The 21,641-nt window shown below is 29.3% G+C and overlaps 1 protein-coding gene, 1 long non-coding RNA gene and 1 pseudogene across 2 annotated transcripts; 2 read left to right on the plus strand and 1 right to left on the minus strand.

The window, feature by feature from the left end:
* Positions 1 to 3,543: 3,543 nt before the first annotated feature.
* Positions 3,544 to 4,270, minus strand: LOC114076046. Its single transcript, XR_003576428.1, has 3 exons — positions 4,166 to 4,270; positions 3,933 to 3,989; positions 3,544 to 3,851 (listed from the first exon to the last, which is right to left on the minus strand). It is a non-coding gene; the product is annotated as an uncharacterized LOC114076046 (long non-coding RNA).
* A 1,225-nt stretch (positions 4,271 to 5,495) lies between these two features.
* LOC114076051 lies at positions 5,496 to 6,824 on the plus strand (annotated as a pseudogene).
* A 10,060-nt stretch (positions 6,825 to 16,884) lies between these two features.
* On the plus strand, positions 16,885 to 17,037 carry LOC107009662 (dolichyl-diphosphooligosaccharide--protein glycosyltransferase subunit 4B-like). Its single transcript, XM_015209003.2, has one exon. It carries the CDS (start codon positions 16,924 to 16,926, stop codon positions 17,035 to 17,037), a length of 114 nt encoding a protein of 37 aa, XP_015064489.1. The 5' UTR covers positions 16,885 to 16,923.
* Positions 17,038 to 21,641: the final 4,604 nt, after the last annotated feature.

Here is a 21,641-nt window from a genome sequence, read left to right on the forward strand (position 1 = left end):
ATAAATTTAGTAGATGATTTTATTAATAAAAAAAATTAAAATAAGTGATTTTATTAATATAAAAATAAATTCTAATGGTTTTACCATACAAATTCTTATGACCGTTAGACTCCTCCAACAAGATTCATTTTTCTTAGCTTCTTCTTGTTTATAAACTATTAACTATGGGATTAAGATAAATATACATAGTAAAATAAATTGTGACGTACGTGTAACTTAGCGGATCAGTCGATTGTTGAGATGGTTGTGGAAAATAAATTGATGCCAGTGAACGATGACGAAGAGAAATAAGTTAATAATAAAGAATTCTCTAATATCATTTAAAAAATTTAATGAATTTACATTTTAATATATTTAGAACGACTGAAAATAGAAAATTGACGAATGTCGGCCAACTTTAAAACTCCAATACTAAAATTTTATTCTTCTTACAAATTTAATTCGTAGATTCAATTTTTTTTTAATATAAAGAATGATAAAAAGTAATGAACAAACATACATAATTTTGAGAACTGAAATGGAGAAAGAAGTGCAGAAGTTCGAGTAAAAAAAATGAGGATGAAGACTATGATAGACTTTCTTTTGCTGATGAGAAATTACTTTTGAAAAGGAAAAAGGATCAAATATACTCTATATTATTTGAAAAGGTACATTTCGATGTTGAGTGTCATATTTTAATCCTTTTTCCCTTTTAAAAATAAAAAGGTTAGTTATTACTCGGTGCTTAGTGTCCATAAAAGAATAAAAAAGTACTATTCTTGTCTATATATAATTGCTTTAATTTTCTTTTTTATAATTAATCGATAATAATTTTGATTAATATTTCACGATATTTTTTTATAATATTGATACGAAAAAAATAGAATTTATAGTACTTTTCGTATCACTTTTGAATATCTAAACTTTTTATTTAAGATATCGAATTAATATAATCTAATTTAATTTTAAAAATTAAACAAATTAAATTAATATCTTTAAAAAATATAAAGAATAAATATGCTTGAAATCTTATCAATTAATAAATCTAAAATAATAAACTAAAAAAATATTAATTATATAATAGATATGTCAAATCCAAAAAAAAAAAAGTAAGGATATAATAATTTGCAGTCCGTCTACCGCCAAAAAAAGTGTACTCCCTCGATCTAGTATCAATTTTGTCTCTGTTATACTTACTATAAATACAAATATCAAACTATTTTTTCTTTATCTCTGTTCCTAGTTAGTTAGTTGTATATTTTTTTTTATATTTATTTCTATTTATTTGTCTATTTTAATAAATTAAGAAAGGTAAAAAAAATTTTAATATATTTTTATTTAATTTTAGAAAATTTTTAATACTATTAAGTTGAAATACATATTTTTTGAAATTAAAAAATATATTTGTTATACTTGAAAAACTGCATAATCTTTTAAGTTAAAAATAAAATTGTAACTAATTTCGTAATCTTTTGAAAAATTGTACTATTTTACTCTTACCTACAGTTACTTTTTTTTTTAAAAGTCCATTTGCAACAGTTCAAATTTATGAAGTTGCTAAGAAATAAAAAATTAAATTATATTTCTTATTTTTAATTCATTAAAGACGTTAAGAAAAAAATAAACAACTACTCTATAAAACTGATTGAAAAATATCAACAAGTAATACAACTCTCCCTTTGGCCTCAAAGTTGGAGTAAACTAACGAGTAAATTTTGTATATAGCATTATATGTAGTATTATTATCAAGTTATGGCATTAAAGTTTCAATTTCATTTTGTAGCATTTAATATCTCACTCTATAGCATTTTATTAGTAATTATATTGTTAACTATACTTTATTAAAAAGAGTTGTTATTAAAAATTAAGTAGATAAAGTGATAATGAGTAATTAATTTTAATGATTAAGAATTTATGATAACATAAATTAAGTGGCTTTTGTCAGTCATGATTAATGCATTTATTCAATGTTGAGAATTTTAAGAGTTTAATTTTTTATTGAGTTAAATTAAAGGTAGATAAATTATTAGCATTACTTTTGTTTCTTTATTAATTGAAACATTTAATGCAGGTAACACGTTTTTTAATATAAATAGTTGCACTTTTTAGGGAGTTTAATTAAAGCTAAATATATGGTTAGCTCATTTTTAGGGATATTAAATATTTTCAAATTATCATCATTGCCTTAAATATCTCTAGTTTGTTAAAATAATATTATTTTTTTGAATTAATTCCTTAAAAAACTCAACCAGATAATAACAAGTATTTTCAAATTTTCAGAATACTTTCAGATTGTCATTTTCAAACATATTTGGATCAATGTTACAAGTAGTCTTCTTTTCAAAATTTCACGATTATTTCCAGATTGCTTTCAACGTATAAGTCATTTTTTCTAAAAATTCAAGAATTTCTTCATAGATGCATATTTCACTTCTTTTTTTTAGTAACCTGATAAATTTTGGCATACAATATATGTTTTTATTTAAATTATAATATATGTTTTTATATGAATTTTGTATTGAAAATGTATTGTGTTTTTTTAATTGGAGTATTGTATAGGACAGTGAATGATATATTAACTGTGTATGAAGTGTGTTTGAATTATATGGACTGATTATAAATTTGTGTAACGCTGAAGTCTGAATTATTTTTAATAGTGTATGAAGATTATACGAAACGTGTATCATTTGTGTATGAAAGTCCATTAATTTTTTTTTTCAAAATTATAGTATATGTTTCTAAAGAAATTAGAATATATGTTTTGTATTAATTTTGTACAGCGGGTATACCAAAACTTGAAAGATGGAAGGGGTTTGCTGAGGTGAAATTCAAAAGGACAAAAATGACTTGCAGTAGATGCCGTCAAGTTGGACACAATAGAAAGACATGTTCAAATTATCATGTACAATAACAATAATTTCGTAATATTACATTTGTTATTGTGTTGTTTTGAATGTTAGAAACACGTTTTGTTTTATTGAGTGCAGTTGTTATCATTGACATTATAAAGTTTGGTTTCGTAAAATATTGTCATATATATAACTTGTTTCTGTTACATATGTCAAAGTTCAATATGACATTCATAATTCATACAATGTTCATACATTATAAATATACATTGAACTATATTGTCATTCATAAAATGTTCATATAGTATTCATACAATGTTCATACAATATTCGTACAATGTTCATATATGTACCATTTGTTTCTGTTACATATATCCAAGTTCAATATGAGATTCATAATTCATACAATGTTTATACATTATATATATACATTGAACTTTACTGTCATTCATAAAATATTCATATAGTATTCATACAATGTTCATATATATACCATTTGTTTCTGTTACATATATCAAAGTTCAATATGACATTAATAATTTATACAATATTTATACATTTTTCATACAATGTTCATATATTTTTGCATATTGCAATCGAAATTTATACAAAAATCATACACATTTAATAAAGTGCAAATATTCATTTAAGCATGCTACCATTAAATACAACAGTTAATATATTATGATATATATAGTTAAATATATTTTATACAACATGCAGACATAAGTGTTACAAGATCTTTACTGCTGGATTTTTGTAACAAGTCAAAATCATCTCTTGGTTTCACACACCAAGAAGAGAAGAAGAAGAAGAAGAAACTGATGAACTATGTGATTCTTCACTCGCTTCATCTTATTCTTCATTAACAACCGATTCTCCAATTATGTCCGGGACAAAATTTTTACTTTCCTCCTCTTGTAACATTTTTTTCGATTGTTTTCACCGTTGACACTATGGAAGGACGAGACCTTACTAGTTCATCATTCGACTTCTTCTCTAATTCCATCGCAACTGTATAGCCTGAAATTTGCGATTGAATTTGAGTTATACATAGATCAAAAGATGGTATTTCAACCATGAAGTTACCTGTATTGTTTGTACCTTTTGTGAATCTCCTTAGGGTATTTTGTTTATATATTGTATTCAACAACCCAAATCCTACAAATTTATAGACAAATAAATATTAAAGAATTTGACGTAAACAAATATAAAACTTGAAGAAACTTGCATTATCTATATAACGTAAATTTCTCCTAAAATCAAGCAACTACATATAAAAATTAAATGATTTGACAAAAGAATCAAAGAAAAATTAAAAACTTTAAGAAATAAACCTGTTTGATGATACAACACAATTTTTTCCGAAAATCATGCAATATTGCGAATTTGATAATCGAAAAATAAAAAACCTAATTTTGTGGAAGATTGATAGAGATGTAGTTGAATAAGGATTTTAAGCTTACTCTGATTTTGGGAAATAAGTTTAAAGCTTGAAAGAGTTTTTATCTTTAATTAATGAATAGAGAGAGAAACATGTGCTGCCTTTAATTGATTAATAAAGAGAGAAACGTGAAAAAAGGCGTGCAAAATTAATATAGTAGAAAGAGAAGCATGTAAATAGGGGAGACATTGAGTGTATTGGGGAAGATAAAAGAGTATTGTTTGATATGGGTGTGGATAGTTATTGGGTAACCATATAATATGAAACTAATTAAAATGAAATCCCTAATTTTTACATTTTGTTTTTTAAAAGGTAACTATATAATATGAGTTTAATTAATATTTAATAAAGAACAATTTATTATTTATATTAAAAACATTAAAAGGTAATTGATTAATATTTAATAATTTATTATTTATATTAAAAACTTTAAAAGGTAATTGATTAATCAGTAATAATTTAAAAAGTTTTGTTGATAAAAGGTAAGTTAATAAATGAAACTGATTATTTAAACATAATGATTATTAGTTAAATAATAAATAAATTCTTTTATTAATATATTATTAGTTAATATGCTATAACTTGATAATAATATGCAATAAATAATTTATTTTTAAATATTTTTTTAATTAATATATTATTAATTGATGTGCTATAAGATGATAATAATATGTTATAAGTAATTTATTTTTAAAAAGTATGATTACAATTTGATATTTATCCTCTTAAATGTATATGTGATGTTAATTTTTCTAAACTAACAGAGAATTAGACTTCCCAGTCCCTATGGAATGGAAAGTTCCTATGAAACTAAAACTTATGTAACAAAAATATTTTTCCTTAATTTTCTAATATGGACAGGATTATTAAACATTTAAACTGTGTTGCATCATGCACAAGTCTTTCTATGCATAATATTCTCAAGGTGATTATATTTTATATAGAATTAAAAAATCATATAAAACAATAATTTTATCCTTAAATAAAAATGGAGGATCAAATTTCAAAAAAAAATAGGTCATAATTATAAATTTTATTTGTGTATTTGACAAAGAAGAGTTCAATCACCAATCATATCAATATTAATCCATGTGCACTCCATTAATTAATGCAAAACGATTTTCAATGCATTAATTATTACTCCCTACCTTATATCTTCTCTCTCACTATTCTAATCTAAAAATAAATAAACCTAAAGTCATTTTGTGATCTTCATCACAAATATGGAAAGTGATCAGTGTTCAAGACAAATCAAAGCTTCTCTTCCCTTCCCAAATGAGTGTCTTAACTCTCTTACTGGTTTCAGGTGATTCTTTAAAATGTATTTCAAGAAATTATTTTTTTTGATTCTATTTAGTATATATGTTTTATTATGATGTGTATTCGTATATATTAATATGTTAGGTTTAGAAATAGTGAATTTTCAGGACATCATGCTATTGATCCTCTGATGGAAAAGGAATACAATACTTCTGTTGATTCATCTTTTTATAGCGTTATTTCAGGTGAGATTAAATTATATATATATATATATATATATATATATATATATATTTATTTATTTATATTATAGTATATATTTTTATACAAAATAAAATCATTCATGACTAGTATATATATTTGTTGTGGGTGCAGGAGAATTATGGAATGAAGAAAATGGGAATATTGAGAATGAAATAAGTAGTGAATTTGTATTGATTGAAAATGAGGGAAAGAAAAAATTATCCTTATATGATAATAAGATTTATGAAGAAGAGATCATAATGGGTAATGATCATCAAGAAATTATTTTAATGGAAAAAGAAAAGGATAAATGTTTGGAAATTAGGGAGGAGATTAATAATAATAGTTCAAGTATGTTGTCACGAGATGCAATTTCAAAATATTTCTATATACCAATTATTCAAGCATCAAAGGAACTTCATATTGGATTGACACATTTGAAGAAAAGATGTAGGAATTTGGGAATTAGAAGATGGCCTTGTAGGAAATTGATGAGTCTTCAAACAATTATCAACAATGTTAAGGTATATATATATCTACACAACTTAATAAACTTGTTTCAATTAATTAATTCTTCTTTTCTTATATATACAAGTAGTTATGATACTGATTAATAATATATATTTGAAGGAATTGGAGAACGGAGTCGGAAATGAAATGAAAGAAAAGTTGAAGGATATGATTAATGTATTAGAGAAAGAGAAGAAGAAGATAGAAGAAATACCCGACATGGAAATTGAGGAGAAAACAAAGAAATTGAGACAAATATGTAATATGAAAAATCACAAGAAGAGAAGACTAATGTCGTCTATGCCTCACCAATTACACCCTTTCTTTGATACTTATTGCACTACTAGTACTCCTCCTCATAATGTTGAAGAAGATGATGAAGAGATAATGTCTCTTCTTGCTAACTATTCCTATTACGATACTCTAACCTTGTAGCACTGAACTTATCTTTTTTTGTATGAATTGATTTTGCTTTGGAGGCACATCACTAAAGTTATTTTAGCGTGAGCTACTCCAACTTTAAGATTAATTTTAATGTAAGCATGTATAAATTGTCGAAATCACATCTATGTGAATTAAATGCAATATACTCTTTTCGGAAATTTATGTGAAATGCTAGTTGCAAAATATTTCGGGGACTCTTCATGACTTCATAATCAACATTAATATATTTTGTTACATATAAGGGTATAATATAATTTTTCTGTTAATGTGATTAAGGGATAAAAATAATTGTCAATTTCTGCATAACCACCACAATTACAAACAACTCTACCTACATTAGTTTGTTTCATATTAGCATTTCAATACTACTATTATAAATCTTATTTTTTCACCCTATCAAATGTCATCTTAATTAGGAAATAAATATTATTTATTAAAATTTATCTGTTTCAATTTAGTTATCTTAATTTAGTTTCATATCGAAAGAATCTTGTGGTCTTTAAATAACTAGAAATCTGTAAAATGTAAAAAATAATTTTTAACTTTATCATTTTAAATATATCGTAGAAAATTAAAATTTAAAAGTGGTTAAAAAAAAATTTCTTTTTAACTAAAAACCAAATAAATTGAAATAAAATAAACAATTTTATATATATATGGAGTAGTCATATCAATCATATGTCACACCTTTACAACTAATAATTACAAAAAAAATTTCTTTCTGAATTGTGGAGTGTTTCATATATATTGTACATTTCATATAATACGGTTTGACTAATAATTAATTGGATATGACATATGGATTTCACTGCTTAAAAGAAGCGGCAAAAAATTACCTTCGACTTCAAGAATTTGAATTACTATCATTGTTATGCATATAAAGTCACATTGATTTTGAATTTTGTAAATATTAAACCATATTTTTTGTGTTGGACTTTTAAGTTTATAAATTATGCCAAATTAATAAAACTTAAGTTTTTAAATTTTGGGTTTTCAGATTTTTTAGGTAAATTATTCATACATACATTTATAATTAACTTGTGTTTTAAGTATTTATTTAATTTTATAAAAATATAATTATTTAATATATTTTTTAAACAAATAACAAAAAATATAAAATAAATAATGATATTAAAATATCTAATAAAAATTAAATATAATTTATATAAAATATAAATATTACAAATTAACGAGTAATAATGGACCATCACAGAATGAACGAGCATTGGTATTGCCCCTGCATGTTTGATAGTTGATACAAAGGATAAATGTCTCAACATTTGAATAAGGTGCATTCAGTGTGAGTAATAAGACCTTAAAGAAGATACTTTAAATTTTATATATTACACTCATTTTTCTTATGGTTTGATATTTCTCCCTCGTATTCATATATATATGATGATGATTTAAGATATAAATTACCTTTATTTAAAAAAATATCATAATTTCTTTTTAATTTGTTTTAAAATGTAAGATCTTTTTTTGCAACACTTTAATTTTAATTTTTTATGTGATATGTTTAAGACAACTAGATTAAATGACATGTTGGTACATTTGACATAACTTTAATTTAATTCGAACTACAAGATTAAAATATTTTTTTTCTTAAATTTCATCCCAAATTAAATTAGGTCATTCTTGAAACGGAAGGAGTACTTTGTAAATTTTCATTCTCATCCAATTTTTTTTTCTTTCTTCAATTTTTAAGTTGGAAAAATATATCGCATTAACATAAATAACCAAAGATGAGATATTTTCTTAAATTTTTTGTTATTTTAGTTTTCAGAGTTCTCAAGTAATACAAAATTCTTTAGTTCTCGATTGTAGAAATATATTTTTCAAAATCCAATGTATATATATTTTTTTTTAATCAGAAACCAGAAGTGGTGATGTGACATTTTTGACTAAGAATTAAGTTCGTCTTTCTTTTTCTTCTTTTTGTCATTTTTTTCACTCTTTTATTTATCTTTCGGGGCCTTAGCTGGTGATCCGGGCTCTTTCCCTCTCGACGATGAGGCTTATCCCCCATCGTTTCACTAGCCGATCTTGGCCCCCTGTTATTTTGAGGTCATATCTAGTATTCAGAGTTTGCCTCGATTTGGTACCGCTCTCGCGGCCCGCACCAAAATCGTGCTTTACCCCTAGATGTCCAGTCAACTGCTGCGCCTCAACGCATTTCGGGAAGAACCAGCTAGCTCTGGGTGCGAGTGGCATTTCACCCCTAACCACAACTCACCCGCTGATTCTTCAACATTAGTCGGTCGGACCTCCACTTAGTTTCACCCAAGCTTCATCCTGGTCATGGACTAAGAATTAAGTTTATCTTTTTTTTTTTTCTTTTTGTCATTTTTTCATTCTTTCATCTATCGTTTAAGTTTAAAATAGCGAAAAGACATAAAAATCCTATTAATGTTGTCCCGTATTTGCATAAAGACACCTTAACTTTCAAAGTGTCCTATCACCTCACAAAAATATGTAATATCTTTGTAAATGAGCCATTTTAATCTATTCCCTAGTCTGAATTGTTGCACATCAGACGCGTCAGGCAGTATATTCACTGCCATGGAAATTTAAAAGCGCCATGTATCATTATTTTTTCTTTATTATTAATTGTTTAATCAATTTATGTCATCTTCCTCAAATTTAAACCAAAATAATCTAATTCTACCTGCATAGCTTTCACCTCGATCAAGTTCAATACGAACATATTAAATCAATGTTCATTCATTCCTAATACAAAAAACTATTGATCCAAATTCAGAATTTCCTTGGTAACATTACATTACATATGAAACTACCAAATGATGGAAATTATCATATTACTACTTTGCTACCAAATAAAGGAGTATAATACTCTAAAAATTTAACAATCAAAGCCCAGAAATTAGGAAATTCAATGAACCAGAAAATAAAAAAGTACTTTATACCGAATCTCATGATTTTGAAGGCGGAGATTCAGATTTCTTTATACCCCACAATATTTTTTTTATGCATTCTCAATTATTGAATAAAAACAATTTAAGTCCTACAAAACTCTACTATATATATATCATTTGACAGGTAAAAATGAATATTAATGAAAATTTCTTGAAGGTACATGCCAAAAGGAGAAGAAAAGGAAAGTCGAATCGGGTCGGATTGAATTTTATATCATAGGAGTGAACAACACGCGCCACTACATAGATGAGGGAACGGGTCAAAATGTTAGGTTGTGGAGCCTGATTAATATTTGATGTACTGTCATATATTACTGTTTATGCGATTTAACCTCCGCGGTGAGGTTGCCAGGGGGTTATATGAATGGACATCGTCCTCTATTTTGTAGAAAAATTGAAGTACAATATTAAAAATTATACATTTTATTTTCTTCACTTGAAACTTCATCAACATATGTGAAAATCACTGTTAATTCATATAACATTTAGTTATTTTTCTCGTAAATATGCAAGTTATGTGAATTTTTTTTGTATTGTTGCATTACTACACTAATTTTTAAATTAGAATTTCTATATATAGTTTGTCTTTTAAATCAAGTTATTCCTTAAGTATGAGTTTAGTTATTTTGAGATATCAATAAAATATATTTTAATTTAAGTCTTTAAAACTTTATTCGTATAAATTTTTTTTTTATTTTAATTTGTTTATCTAATTTAAAAAATTATTTAAGTATATATCATATATTACTCATTCTTAAAAAAATAGAATAATTTAAATATTGGTTGCACTTTAAAATATTTCATCATGCTAGTCTTTTACATTTCATTTGTTGTTTTATTAGACAATACTTTTGAAGAATATTTCTTTATTCCAACAACATTGTGGAAATTTTCGTGATACAGTAATTTTTCTCACTTTTGGGGGCTTTTTTAGTTTTATATTTACTATCGTGGATAAATTTTATCCTATTATTAAGATTTTTACATATAATAATTAGTTAGTACTAATATAAATATAAACTACTTCAGATCTTCTAGTTCACTATGCAATGATGCATGCCAACAACCTTTTTAAAATTAAACACCTGTGAAGTAGGTCTCATACTCTCAAGATAAAGTGTATAGAGGAATAAAATAGTAGTTGGCTGTTTTGTTTAATTTGGAAAAAGCACATGTTCACTAGCACAAAGTACAATAATGTAATGATCCAAAAAGTTATTTTGGAAATTATCATAAAAATTACTATTTTACTCATCTCAATAGCTGCTTCTAGTCAATTTTGATCAGTTTGTTAAGTTAATTTGGAAAGTTTTTGCTAATTACAATTGTTTAGTTAACTAATAATTTTAATAATTAACTTATTTAATTGGTGATTGTTAGGATCGAATTTACGCACACATATTTGATAAATGAAGAACACAAGAACTTTCAAGAGAAAGAGATGAGAGATCTAGAGAGAGTAAGAGAAAATTCAATATTTCATGGTAACACCTCGTGAGTAAACTTTCATGGCGATGGGGTATATATATTAATAAATCAGAGTATTTTTTGTTACAGAGAATAAATGGAGAATAAATAGTACAGCGTAAAATTTAAGTCGGGGCGCTGCCCTGAACCCCCATTTCGGATGGGGGGCGGGATTTCAAGAGAAAGAGATGACAGATCTAGAGAGAGAAAAAGAAAATCCAATATTTCATGGTAACACCTCGTGAGTAAACTTCCATGGCGATGGGGTATATATATTAATAAATCAGAGTATTTTTTGTTACAGAGAATAAATGGTACATCCTAAAATTTAAGTCGGGGGGCTGCCCCGAACCCCCATTTCGGATGGGGGGCTCCCGCCCCCCATAACCCCCTGACAACCTCACCGCGAAGGTTAAAATGCGTAAACAGTTATATATATAAATCAGGCTCCACAACCTAATAGTGATTAATGAACCTAGTCCATATAACACTTGGCCATGTTTATTTATTAAAAAAAGTAAGGGTGTTACTGATTCTAAATCATTAATAATAATTAAAAGAAAAGAGGTTTCCAAGGTTGGGCGCAAGCTGCAAAGGAGAAGGGACGATAACGGGCAAGGATTTTTAATTTGTTAGAAAAGAAAATCAGGTTTAAAATATATTGCATTTTATGTTCCTCAAATTTTAGTCAATATTCGTCACTTTCTATTTAGAACAAATATTTTTTATTTGTTAATGGTTTTGAGTTCGATGATGAGTATGGTTGGATTTCTTGCGAATAATATGACAAGTCAATAAAAGAGTGATCAACGATAGACTAAGATAAGTGAATTCATAAAACTCTTCAAGGTATGAGTTAATGTTGATAGATAAAGGGATTGGGTTACACAGTTGGATGCAAAAGTTCAAGTTTTTTTATGGTGAATTTATGTTCGTGATAATATTTTTTGTCAAGCTATGGATAAATAAGATAAGACATGATCGATCGCATTGAATATTGAGCATTTGGAAGGACCTAAAAACACTTTGAGTAGTAAATTTGATTACTTTTGATTGTTGTACATAAGGGGGGTTTCATAAAATGCTTTGATTTAGAAGACAAGGTAAAAATATCATGGGTTGTTGGTCAATGGATAAGATTGGTAATCAAGTTAGCGACAAGAAAAAGAGTCTAGTGTATTGAAGGGTTCAAGATATTTAGAATTTTGTGTCATGAGAAGAATTTAAGAAAAGTGAAGGAATAAGACCTCTCGTATAAGCCATTGATTTGTAGTTGAAGAATTTATTGATTTTTGCTTATGAGGTTAGTTATGCCTATGAGATGTGACCTAGTTTGGTACAGACTTACTAGGAAGTTATCATCGACTTTTCTAAAGATTAAGTTCTGGTTGGGTGATAAGCAACTATATATGGAAGACTTTATGTGGTTATGTCGAGCTAGATTATTCAAATTATGATAGATAACTTATTGATGTTCAACAGTGTGGATCTAAAGTTTTATATGATTAATAAAGATTTGAAGGGATTGAAACTACTTTATTTATGGGACAATATAGACTGTTATGATGTGTTACGAGCTTATAGTATACTGAATTGGAGTGATCAAGAATTTTCTGTGTTGATATGAGATGTATGATGATTTTGAATGTTAGTTGAAATTTGATATCTGAAAAATTAGGTGAAGTTGACATTGAGTGTGATTTAATTGTTGTATCTCGAAGATAAGTATAGATGTCTCCGTACCGATCCTTGAGACTCTACTTAGATTCGACTTGTATACACGTGAGACCTATGAAAGGGGGCTATGATATGATTTTGTCACGAATCAAAAATGGATGTGATGATACTCGTCTTATCCCACCAACGTACAACCCAACCGCACTATAAATGCAAAAATAAAGTCAACTTAATTAAATTTCCAAAACTTGATTGTCACGTGTACAAGTCTCTAATGTATTACAACAAAATTGAAAGAAAAATTCAAGTATGCAATGACCTTGTTTCTAGAAAAGAACAAAATCATAAATAAGGAGAAAGAAGGTCTGCTGAGATGACAAACAACTACCTCACAAATCTCCAAGAAGCCTCGAAAAAGAAGAGCATAATAAGTACCACAAAATCAACGCTCACAACCTACTTGTAGAAGCAAGGGATGAGTACCAAACCACACAGTACTCAAGAAGTAAACTTCTAAACACATGCTAAGGAAATGAAATATTGTACTCCTTACACACCAACCGAACCTCCACAACTACAACCTGCATAAAACCAGCCTAACCTAACAGTTCACAGTTTACATAGCACCCAACTTAACAACAATCATTTTAACAAACTACATATCCTCAAGAACAAACTCAATATTTATGAATCACAACTTCCACAAAAGCACTGACAATATCAACATGATCAAGTTCATCAAATAGAGGCAATCAAATATCAAATACTTTCCAACCACCAATAAAACATGAAATCAACAAGAATAAATGATATAATGATATGCAATGCAATGTGACACCATTAAATGATATGTTTGTGGATATCAAGTACTCTCTCAACAGTATATACATGATACTCCTCAAAAATATATCGAGAGTTCATGACCCATGAGAGATCAATAGGTGCATATACCGACAGAACGATCTCCACATGTCCGTGCGTACTATCTCAACACATTATATAAGTTAAATAAATTCCCAAGGATGATCTCCACGTGCCCGAATTATAATCTTAACATCTCGCCATCCCCAGCACGGACGATCTCCACGAGTCCAACTTATATTCAATCTCATCTCAATGTATATGCACAATATGATTTCAATAAAAGGGATGATGCTTCTCAATCAAATATCAATATGATATGTAATCACCTTAGCTATCACAAGTATACGGGTTTAGTAAAGAGCACAATCATACATAATAAATTTAGTCAGTTATTGACATTTCCTTTTATTTTTCCTTTTTCATCATTAGTATTAATCAATGTGCACAAGACAACCCATCACCAAGTCTCATTACCCCAGCACATATTGCAAGACAGAAATTTTATACACTTAACAGGGTTTAGAAATTCACTTGCCTCAAATAGTCAAACAATCACTCAGAGACTTGAGCCTTTTCTTTTCGTTGTACTTTCAAATCAATGCAATTTATTTACGAAAACAATTGGGATAAAAATTCTAATTTAACAACACCCATATTACTATAATTCAGTTCTTAATTCTTGATGTCAATCCATACGCTACATATCATCCTCCTAAATTTTAATCCTAGGGTCAAGTCTAATTTCCTCCAAATATCATGAAATTTTACAATACTCATTTCAAACAATATAACTAGCATTTAATTTCATATACCAATATATCAAACTTGAGTAACTATAAGAAAATCCTAAAACTCAGACTAAATCCTTGATAGTTTTATTCCGGATGAGCACTATATTCACAATTTGAATGAATGTCTTTCATCAATTACCATGATTACATTGTCACCATTAATGATAACATGATGACACGAAGTTCAATTCTCCCATTCTAAATCACTACAACTTACAAATATATATGTAATTAATTCCTCACTTAAGCTTAGTTTTCCTCTATACTGTTTCTTATCATCATTAAAAATAATAATAATAAACAACTATTCTTTTGAACTCAAAGCATTTTTCAATTGAAAACAAATTCAAATGATGTTCTACCACCAGGAACCCAACCACGAAAAAAATAAAATAAAAACACCCAGAACCAAATCCTAATTTTAAACATATAAATATAAAAATAATGCATCAATCCATCATTAATTTAGTTATTATAATCAATATTTGTTATAAACAGAAAGTGACGAATATTGACTAAAGTTGAGGAACATAAAATGCAAAAGTTTTAAACCTATTTTTCTTTTCTTACAAATAAAAAAATCGTTCCCCGTTATCGGCCCTTCTCCTTTGCAGCTTGCTCCCAACCTTCGAGACCTCTTTTCTTTTAATTTTCTATTATATAGAAGAGTGAAGTGGGAGGATGATCAAGGACAAAAATGTAAGTTCACGCCAATAAAAATCTATGAAGAAATATAATAAATAATTCTAGAGTTATCTTTCTATATATGAAGTGAAAAATGATTAAGTGTATAAATATAAATGCACGCTAACAAAATCTACCAAGAATGATAACAAAAAATTAAATAGTTCTAGAAACATCTTAAGTTATTGTTATTACCATTAACTTTTTTTGTTATTACTTCATTTCCTTTTTATTTCTTTTGTGAGTTATTGTGATATCTATTTTATTATTACTCTATTTTACTATTGCTTTAATTTGATTCTTAATATTTTTTTTATTCATTATGCTTATAAGAAAGTTTACTTTTTATATAAAAAAATCATGAATTAATTGTTTCAATCTTTATTTTGGCTCTAATTAATATACTTGAAAATAAGTTAGTGTGATAAAATTAATAATATATATTAGATTGAAATTAAAGAAAAAGATGTTAAAAGTAACTTTATAAATAAAAATGAATAGGATGATATATTTGTATTAAAGATAACCAAGAATAAAGATTTAATTTCATTCTAACAAAAATCTATCAAGAATAAATAATTTAGAAACATCTTTCTATATATAAAGTGAATGATGATCAAAAGTAAAAATGAAACTCATGCAAGCAAAAATCTACAAGAATGATAACTATTAATTTGTGCATATATGTGGAGTTTTAAAGATTTGAACAATTTAATATAAAAATATAATGATTTGAAAACTTTAATTCTTCGTTTTAATTTCTAATTGTTACATATTTAAAAATTACATAAAAAAGGAAGCTTAAAAACACAATGTAACAATTTAAGATTTTTTTTAGAAAAACATAGTTAAAAAAACATAATGAAATTTGGTTGACTCCCTTATTTTTATCGAAGCTAAAAAGTTGCATATATTGTTTGAAAATAACGTAAAAAATAAATAGCACTATGAATAACAGTAAAATGACAACTAAAAATATGTGAGAATCATATAAGAAATTTCGTTTGCTTTCCTAAAATCACTTGTATCACATAAAATAAAACAGATGGAGTAATATATATTATTCGAAAATAACATAAAAGGTACTCCATAAATTAACAATTTAATTTATTCTTTTAGAAAACACATAAAAAATTTAGTTCACCTTTTCAAATTTCATTTGTGTCACATAAACTGGAAGTAGAAAAACTAACATACGTTGGACGGACACATGATATCTAGTATTATTAGTGATTCAGAATTAGTCACCCCTTTACTTATTTTAATAAATAAACATGGGCCAAGCGTTATAGGATATTTATGGACTCGGCCCATTATTCACCAATCAAATAAAGTATAATCTACATAAATCTCATAATGTAAACCCTAAATTACATTCTAACCCTATTCTTTTTATTGACAAAAATCCCTTAAAATATCTGCAGTCCCGATACATAATTGACTGTTCGGATACATTAACTGTGATACATTATATATGTGGTTGTCGCGTTTAAAAAGGATAACAAATAAGAAAATTAAATCAAATCCTCTAATTTACATTATCCAGATTCTCTTTATTATGTCAATCAAATAAACATAAATCCTTAAATAACAAATCAATTCAAAATTCAAAATCTCTGTTCATGTTTATCTTTGTTTCAATGAACAAATTTTTGAATAGGATTTTCCAAACTTTTGATAAGATACATAATGAATATTTTGATTTTTGACACTCTCGACGAAAGGAAAATTGAAGATCGTAATTTTTGGGTTCTTCAAATTTTACAAAAATCTTAATGGTTGCCGACCAGGACCTGAGTTTCTTTGCCAACATTCTTGGAATTTTTATTTTTGTACTTGTGATTGCTTACTATTGTGAGATGTCAGATTTCAAATATGAAGCGAATTGAAATTTGTTATTTAATAATTAACTTAGACAAAAATAGTAATGTTTATTTGACATGACTTTAATTTTCGAATTGAAAGATCTGATAACAAAAGATATGCAACATATATTTCTTGTGCTTTAATCATTATTTTTTCGTTCATGAATTTGTATATTTATCGATAAGTCGTGATAAATTACTGATTAGAACTTGATACGTAAAACTTTGACGCATATCTTATGGCTTTGCAGATCTATGAGTTATTGTACTATTAGTATAAAGTATCGATTACATATACATTTCTTTTTTAATTATTGAATTTGTGTATGCATATATAAATCATGATACATTACTGATTTCAACTTGATTTAGTTCTATTTTGATGCATATGTAATGAAGTTTTACAGATATGAGTTAGTGTGTTGTGATAATAACGTATCATAATTTATTCTTTTTTTTAATGTAACGGTGTATGAACTTTTTAATCGTTATATGATGGTATGTATCAATTTATAAATTATCATGTATCTTTGGCTAGTTATCATTAGGTCGTTGTGTATCTTAATTGAGTTAATTGATATGTAATGTATCTCTAAAATTCAAATGTGTGCGTGCATGTTGTTTCATCTTCTAAATAGGTGTATAAAGGTGGACGAAGATACATTATTTGCATTGAGATAAAAATATGTAACTGTATACCTTGTGAGCATGAGATTGTTGTTGTGAAAAGCAAAAACATCATAGAGATACATATCTCCGCTCTGATTACTACAAACCAGCTGCATCAACAACTATGAATGAAGTTTCAATGATTTCAATGCCGGATAAGGACGATTAATCAATATCAAAATTTATTTTGAAATAAATTGTCTTGCCACCTTGGTACAAAAAGATAATTGAACGACCACGGAAAAGGAGGGGAAAAACATAGAATGGAAAGATAAGTAGAAACACAAACATTTGTGTACGTTTTGGACAAGAATGTTATAAACGAAGAACTTGTACTTTCTTTTCGAAAGAAGATTGAGAAACTCTTTTTAGAACTATTGTAATGTTTCAGATACATTATTTTGAGATTATAAATTTTTATTTTCTTGCCCTTTTCACTTTTACCTTGATAAAACAGAGTTCAGAACCTAAATAAGTTCCAAAAAAATAAAAGTGACCGAAATAAGTCACTATTTTAGAAAGTAACTAAAATAGGCTTAGTGGAAGAAAAAATTTCACTTTCTCCAATAGTCCAAACGTTTTCCGCTAGTCCCATAACGTTTACATTTTATAATATATTGGAACTATTTCTTACACTTTGTAAAGTGGAATTTTTTCTTAAACTTTGTAAAGTAGAAGAAAACTTACACTTTACAAAAATGAATATTTTACACGTTTTGCTATCTTGATGAAGTTTTTGCCGTGTTTGTTATACAATTGAGATATTTTTCCTATGTATATAAAAAAATATAAATATTTATCACATGCAATTAACTAACTTGAATAAAAATGTAACGACCTGTTTAGTCGTTTTGAGCAGCAGATTTTATTTCTGGAAAAACTGTGTGAGTCGACGGAACCCACGACGGACCGTCGAGGGTGTCTCGTTCCAAAACACTTAGAATTCTGAAATTTGGGTACTGAAATCGACTCTCTGAACTTCGTAACGGAATGGCAGGACGGACCGTCGTGGGCACGACGGACCGTCACAGACCCTTTAGTGGAATTGAGTCTCTGAACTCTGTGACGGAGCAGCAGGACGGACCGTCGCAGGCACGACGGCCCGTCACAGGCTGCGTAATCCAAGGCTGGGTCGGATTTCTGTTTAGTAATTTAAGGGGCGTTTTGGACTATTCCTGCTTTAATTATAAAGTTAGTGGGTTAATGTTAATAAGTCTAATTACTTGGGGGTTAAAAGAGGTAACCTTGAGTTAATTAGTGGGATATTATTGCCATCTTTATACTTAATTATATGCTAATTAGGGTAAAAGAAAGAGGGTTTGAATAAGAAAAAGAAAAAGAACAGAAAGAGAGGGAGAACGAGTAGAGAGAGAGAGAAACGAAGAGGACAACAAGAATTTGGGGAATTTGCTTGCTTGATCACGAATCTTCGGTGGAGGTAGGTTATGGTTTATGCTATTCGTAGTAAACTCTTAATAGCGAATGATATGTATTGGGTAGTATTGTAAACCCTTCTATATGCTTAATTGTATGCTTGTATGAATGTGATTATATAATTGTGATAAAATAAGCATGATGAAGCTATTGAATCCCAAATCTTGAAAAACCCTAATCTACTTTGTTAATGAGATTGATGATGCCTTAGTATAAAAGAAGGCTTGATGAACTAAAGTAATGGGGTTGATGATGCCTTGGTATAAAAGAAGGATTGATGAATTAATAGAATGAGATTAGTGGAGCGGGTGTCACGAACCGACACGTAGTATTAAGGGGACCGGGTGTCACGAACCGACACGTAGAATTAGGGGACCGGGTGTCACGAACCGACACGTAGAATTAGGGGATCGGGTGTCACGAACCGACACGTAGAATTAGGGGATCGGGTGTCACGAACCGACACGTAGAATTAGGGGATCGGGTGTCACGAACCGACACGTAGAATTAGGGGATCGGGTGTCACGAACCGACACGTAGAATTAGGGGATCGGGTGTCACGAACCGACACGTAGAATTAGGGGATCGGGTGTCACGAACCGACACGTAGAATTAGGGGATCGGGTGTCACGAACCGACACGTAGAATTAGGGGATCGGGTGTCACGAACCGACACGTAGAATTAGGGGATCGGGTGTCACGAACCGACACGTAGAATTAGGGGATCGGAGTGTCACGTACCGACACATAGTAGTAGGGGAGCGGAGTGTCACGTACCGACACGAGAGGAATAAAGATAATGAATCTTGAAAGATGTTAATATACTCAATCTAATGAACCTAATTCCCAAATGAGTATGGTATTGAGGCTTGAGTCCTCATGTGTGAACTTGGCGGTACTTATTAATGATTATAGAACTTGTTGTTGCTACATGTTGAGTATTGTAGTTGATTTATGATATTATCTGATATATACTGTTTTCTATTTTGAGTTGGCCGATGATACCTACTCAGTACCCGTGTTTTGTACTGACCCCTACTTGTATTTGTTTTTCTTTGTTAATTGTGGAGTGCAGCAAACGTGCCATCGTCTTCAACTCAACCGCAACTCTAGCCAGTCTTCATCACGTCAGATCTCAGGGTGAGCTAATGCTTCTAGCTTGGACTGGATCTTCTTCTTCATGTCTTGATGCCTTGAAGTTCCGGCATGGACTAGCTTTTTTATTTATTTTAGCTTCCTAGATATTCTTAGATTTAGTAATTTGAGGATAGATGTTCTTGTGGTGATGACTTCCAGTTTTTGGGAACAATAAGTATTGAGCTTTTAGAAGTTATTTAATCGATTTTCATTAATGAGTTTTAAGTCTTCCGCATTATATTTTGTTTATTATGGTTGAAATGTTGGGGTTTAGATTGGTTGGTTCGCTCACATAGTAGGATAAGTGTGGGTGCCACTCGCGGCCCGTTTTGGGTCGTGACAAACTTGGTATCAGAGCATTAGGTTCGTTGGTCTCATCACACAAGAACGAGTCTAGTAGAGTCTTAAGGAACGGTAGGGGGACGCCTTTACTTTTCTTTGAGAGGCTATAGGACTTTAGGAAAATTCCATTCTTTCTTTCTTTCGTGCTATTACTTGAATCCAATTGGTATCTAGGTGATACAAATTGGTATCTGACCATCTTCACTCTATTTCGCAGATGGTTAGAACTAGAGCAACGACTACGTCAACACCAGCACCGGCGGGACAGGGTGCGTCTGAGCCAGCCACTGGGGCTGTAGCTCGAAGAGGAGTAGTGGCAAGAGGCCGTGGTAGAGGTCGCGGGAGGACGTCCTCTAGAGGAAGAGGACAAGCACCTGGCCCATCTAGTACTAGGGCGGTGACTCCTCCACCGACTGAGGAAGTAGTAAGAGAGGGTGAGGAAGGGGAAACTGAGCAAGTGCAGAATGAGGAACTACCACCCCAACCTACCCCAGAGATGATTAATCAGGTTCTTGCTTATCTTAGTGGGTTATCTGATCAAGGTCAAACACCTCCAGTGTTTTCTGCACCAGCACCTCAGGTTCCGGAAGTACAACAGGCAACTGCTGCGGCTCCCCGCATGGATGCTCCATTGGAAATAGGCACGTTTCCTCGTTTGACTACAGGGCCTATAATGACAAGCGATCAGCATGAACTTTTCAGTAAGTTCTTGAAATTGAAACCTCCAGTCTTTAAGGGTGCTGAATCTGAGGATGCCTACGACTTTCTGGTTGATTGTCATGAGTTACTACATAAGATGGGTATAGTAGAACGGTTTGGTGTGGAGTTTGTGACTTATCAGTTTCAAGGGAATGCCAAAATGTGGTGGCGGTCACATGTTGAGTGTCAACCCGCACAGGCACCACCCATGACTTGGGCGTCATTCTCTAGCTTATTTATGGAGAAGTATATACCCCGGACCTTGAGGGATAGGAGGAGAGATGAGTTCTTGAGCCTAGAGCAAGGCAGAATGACGGTCACTGCGTATGAGGCTAAGTTTCGTGCAT

This window comes from Solanum pennellii, chromosome 2 (genome assembly GCF_001406875.1).
Source record: "Solanum pennellii chromosome 2, SPENNV200".
Classification (NCBI taxonomy): Eukaryota; Viridiplantae; Streptophyta; class Magnoliopsida; order Solanales; family Solanaceae; genus Solanum; species Solanum pennellii.

What these genes read in the sequence shown, in the direction of transcription:
- LOC107009662 (XM_015209003.2), top strand. Translation starts at nt 16,924, where the DNA reads ATGGTTGCCGACCAGGACCTGAGTTTCTTTGCCAACATTCTTGGAATT.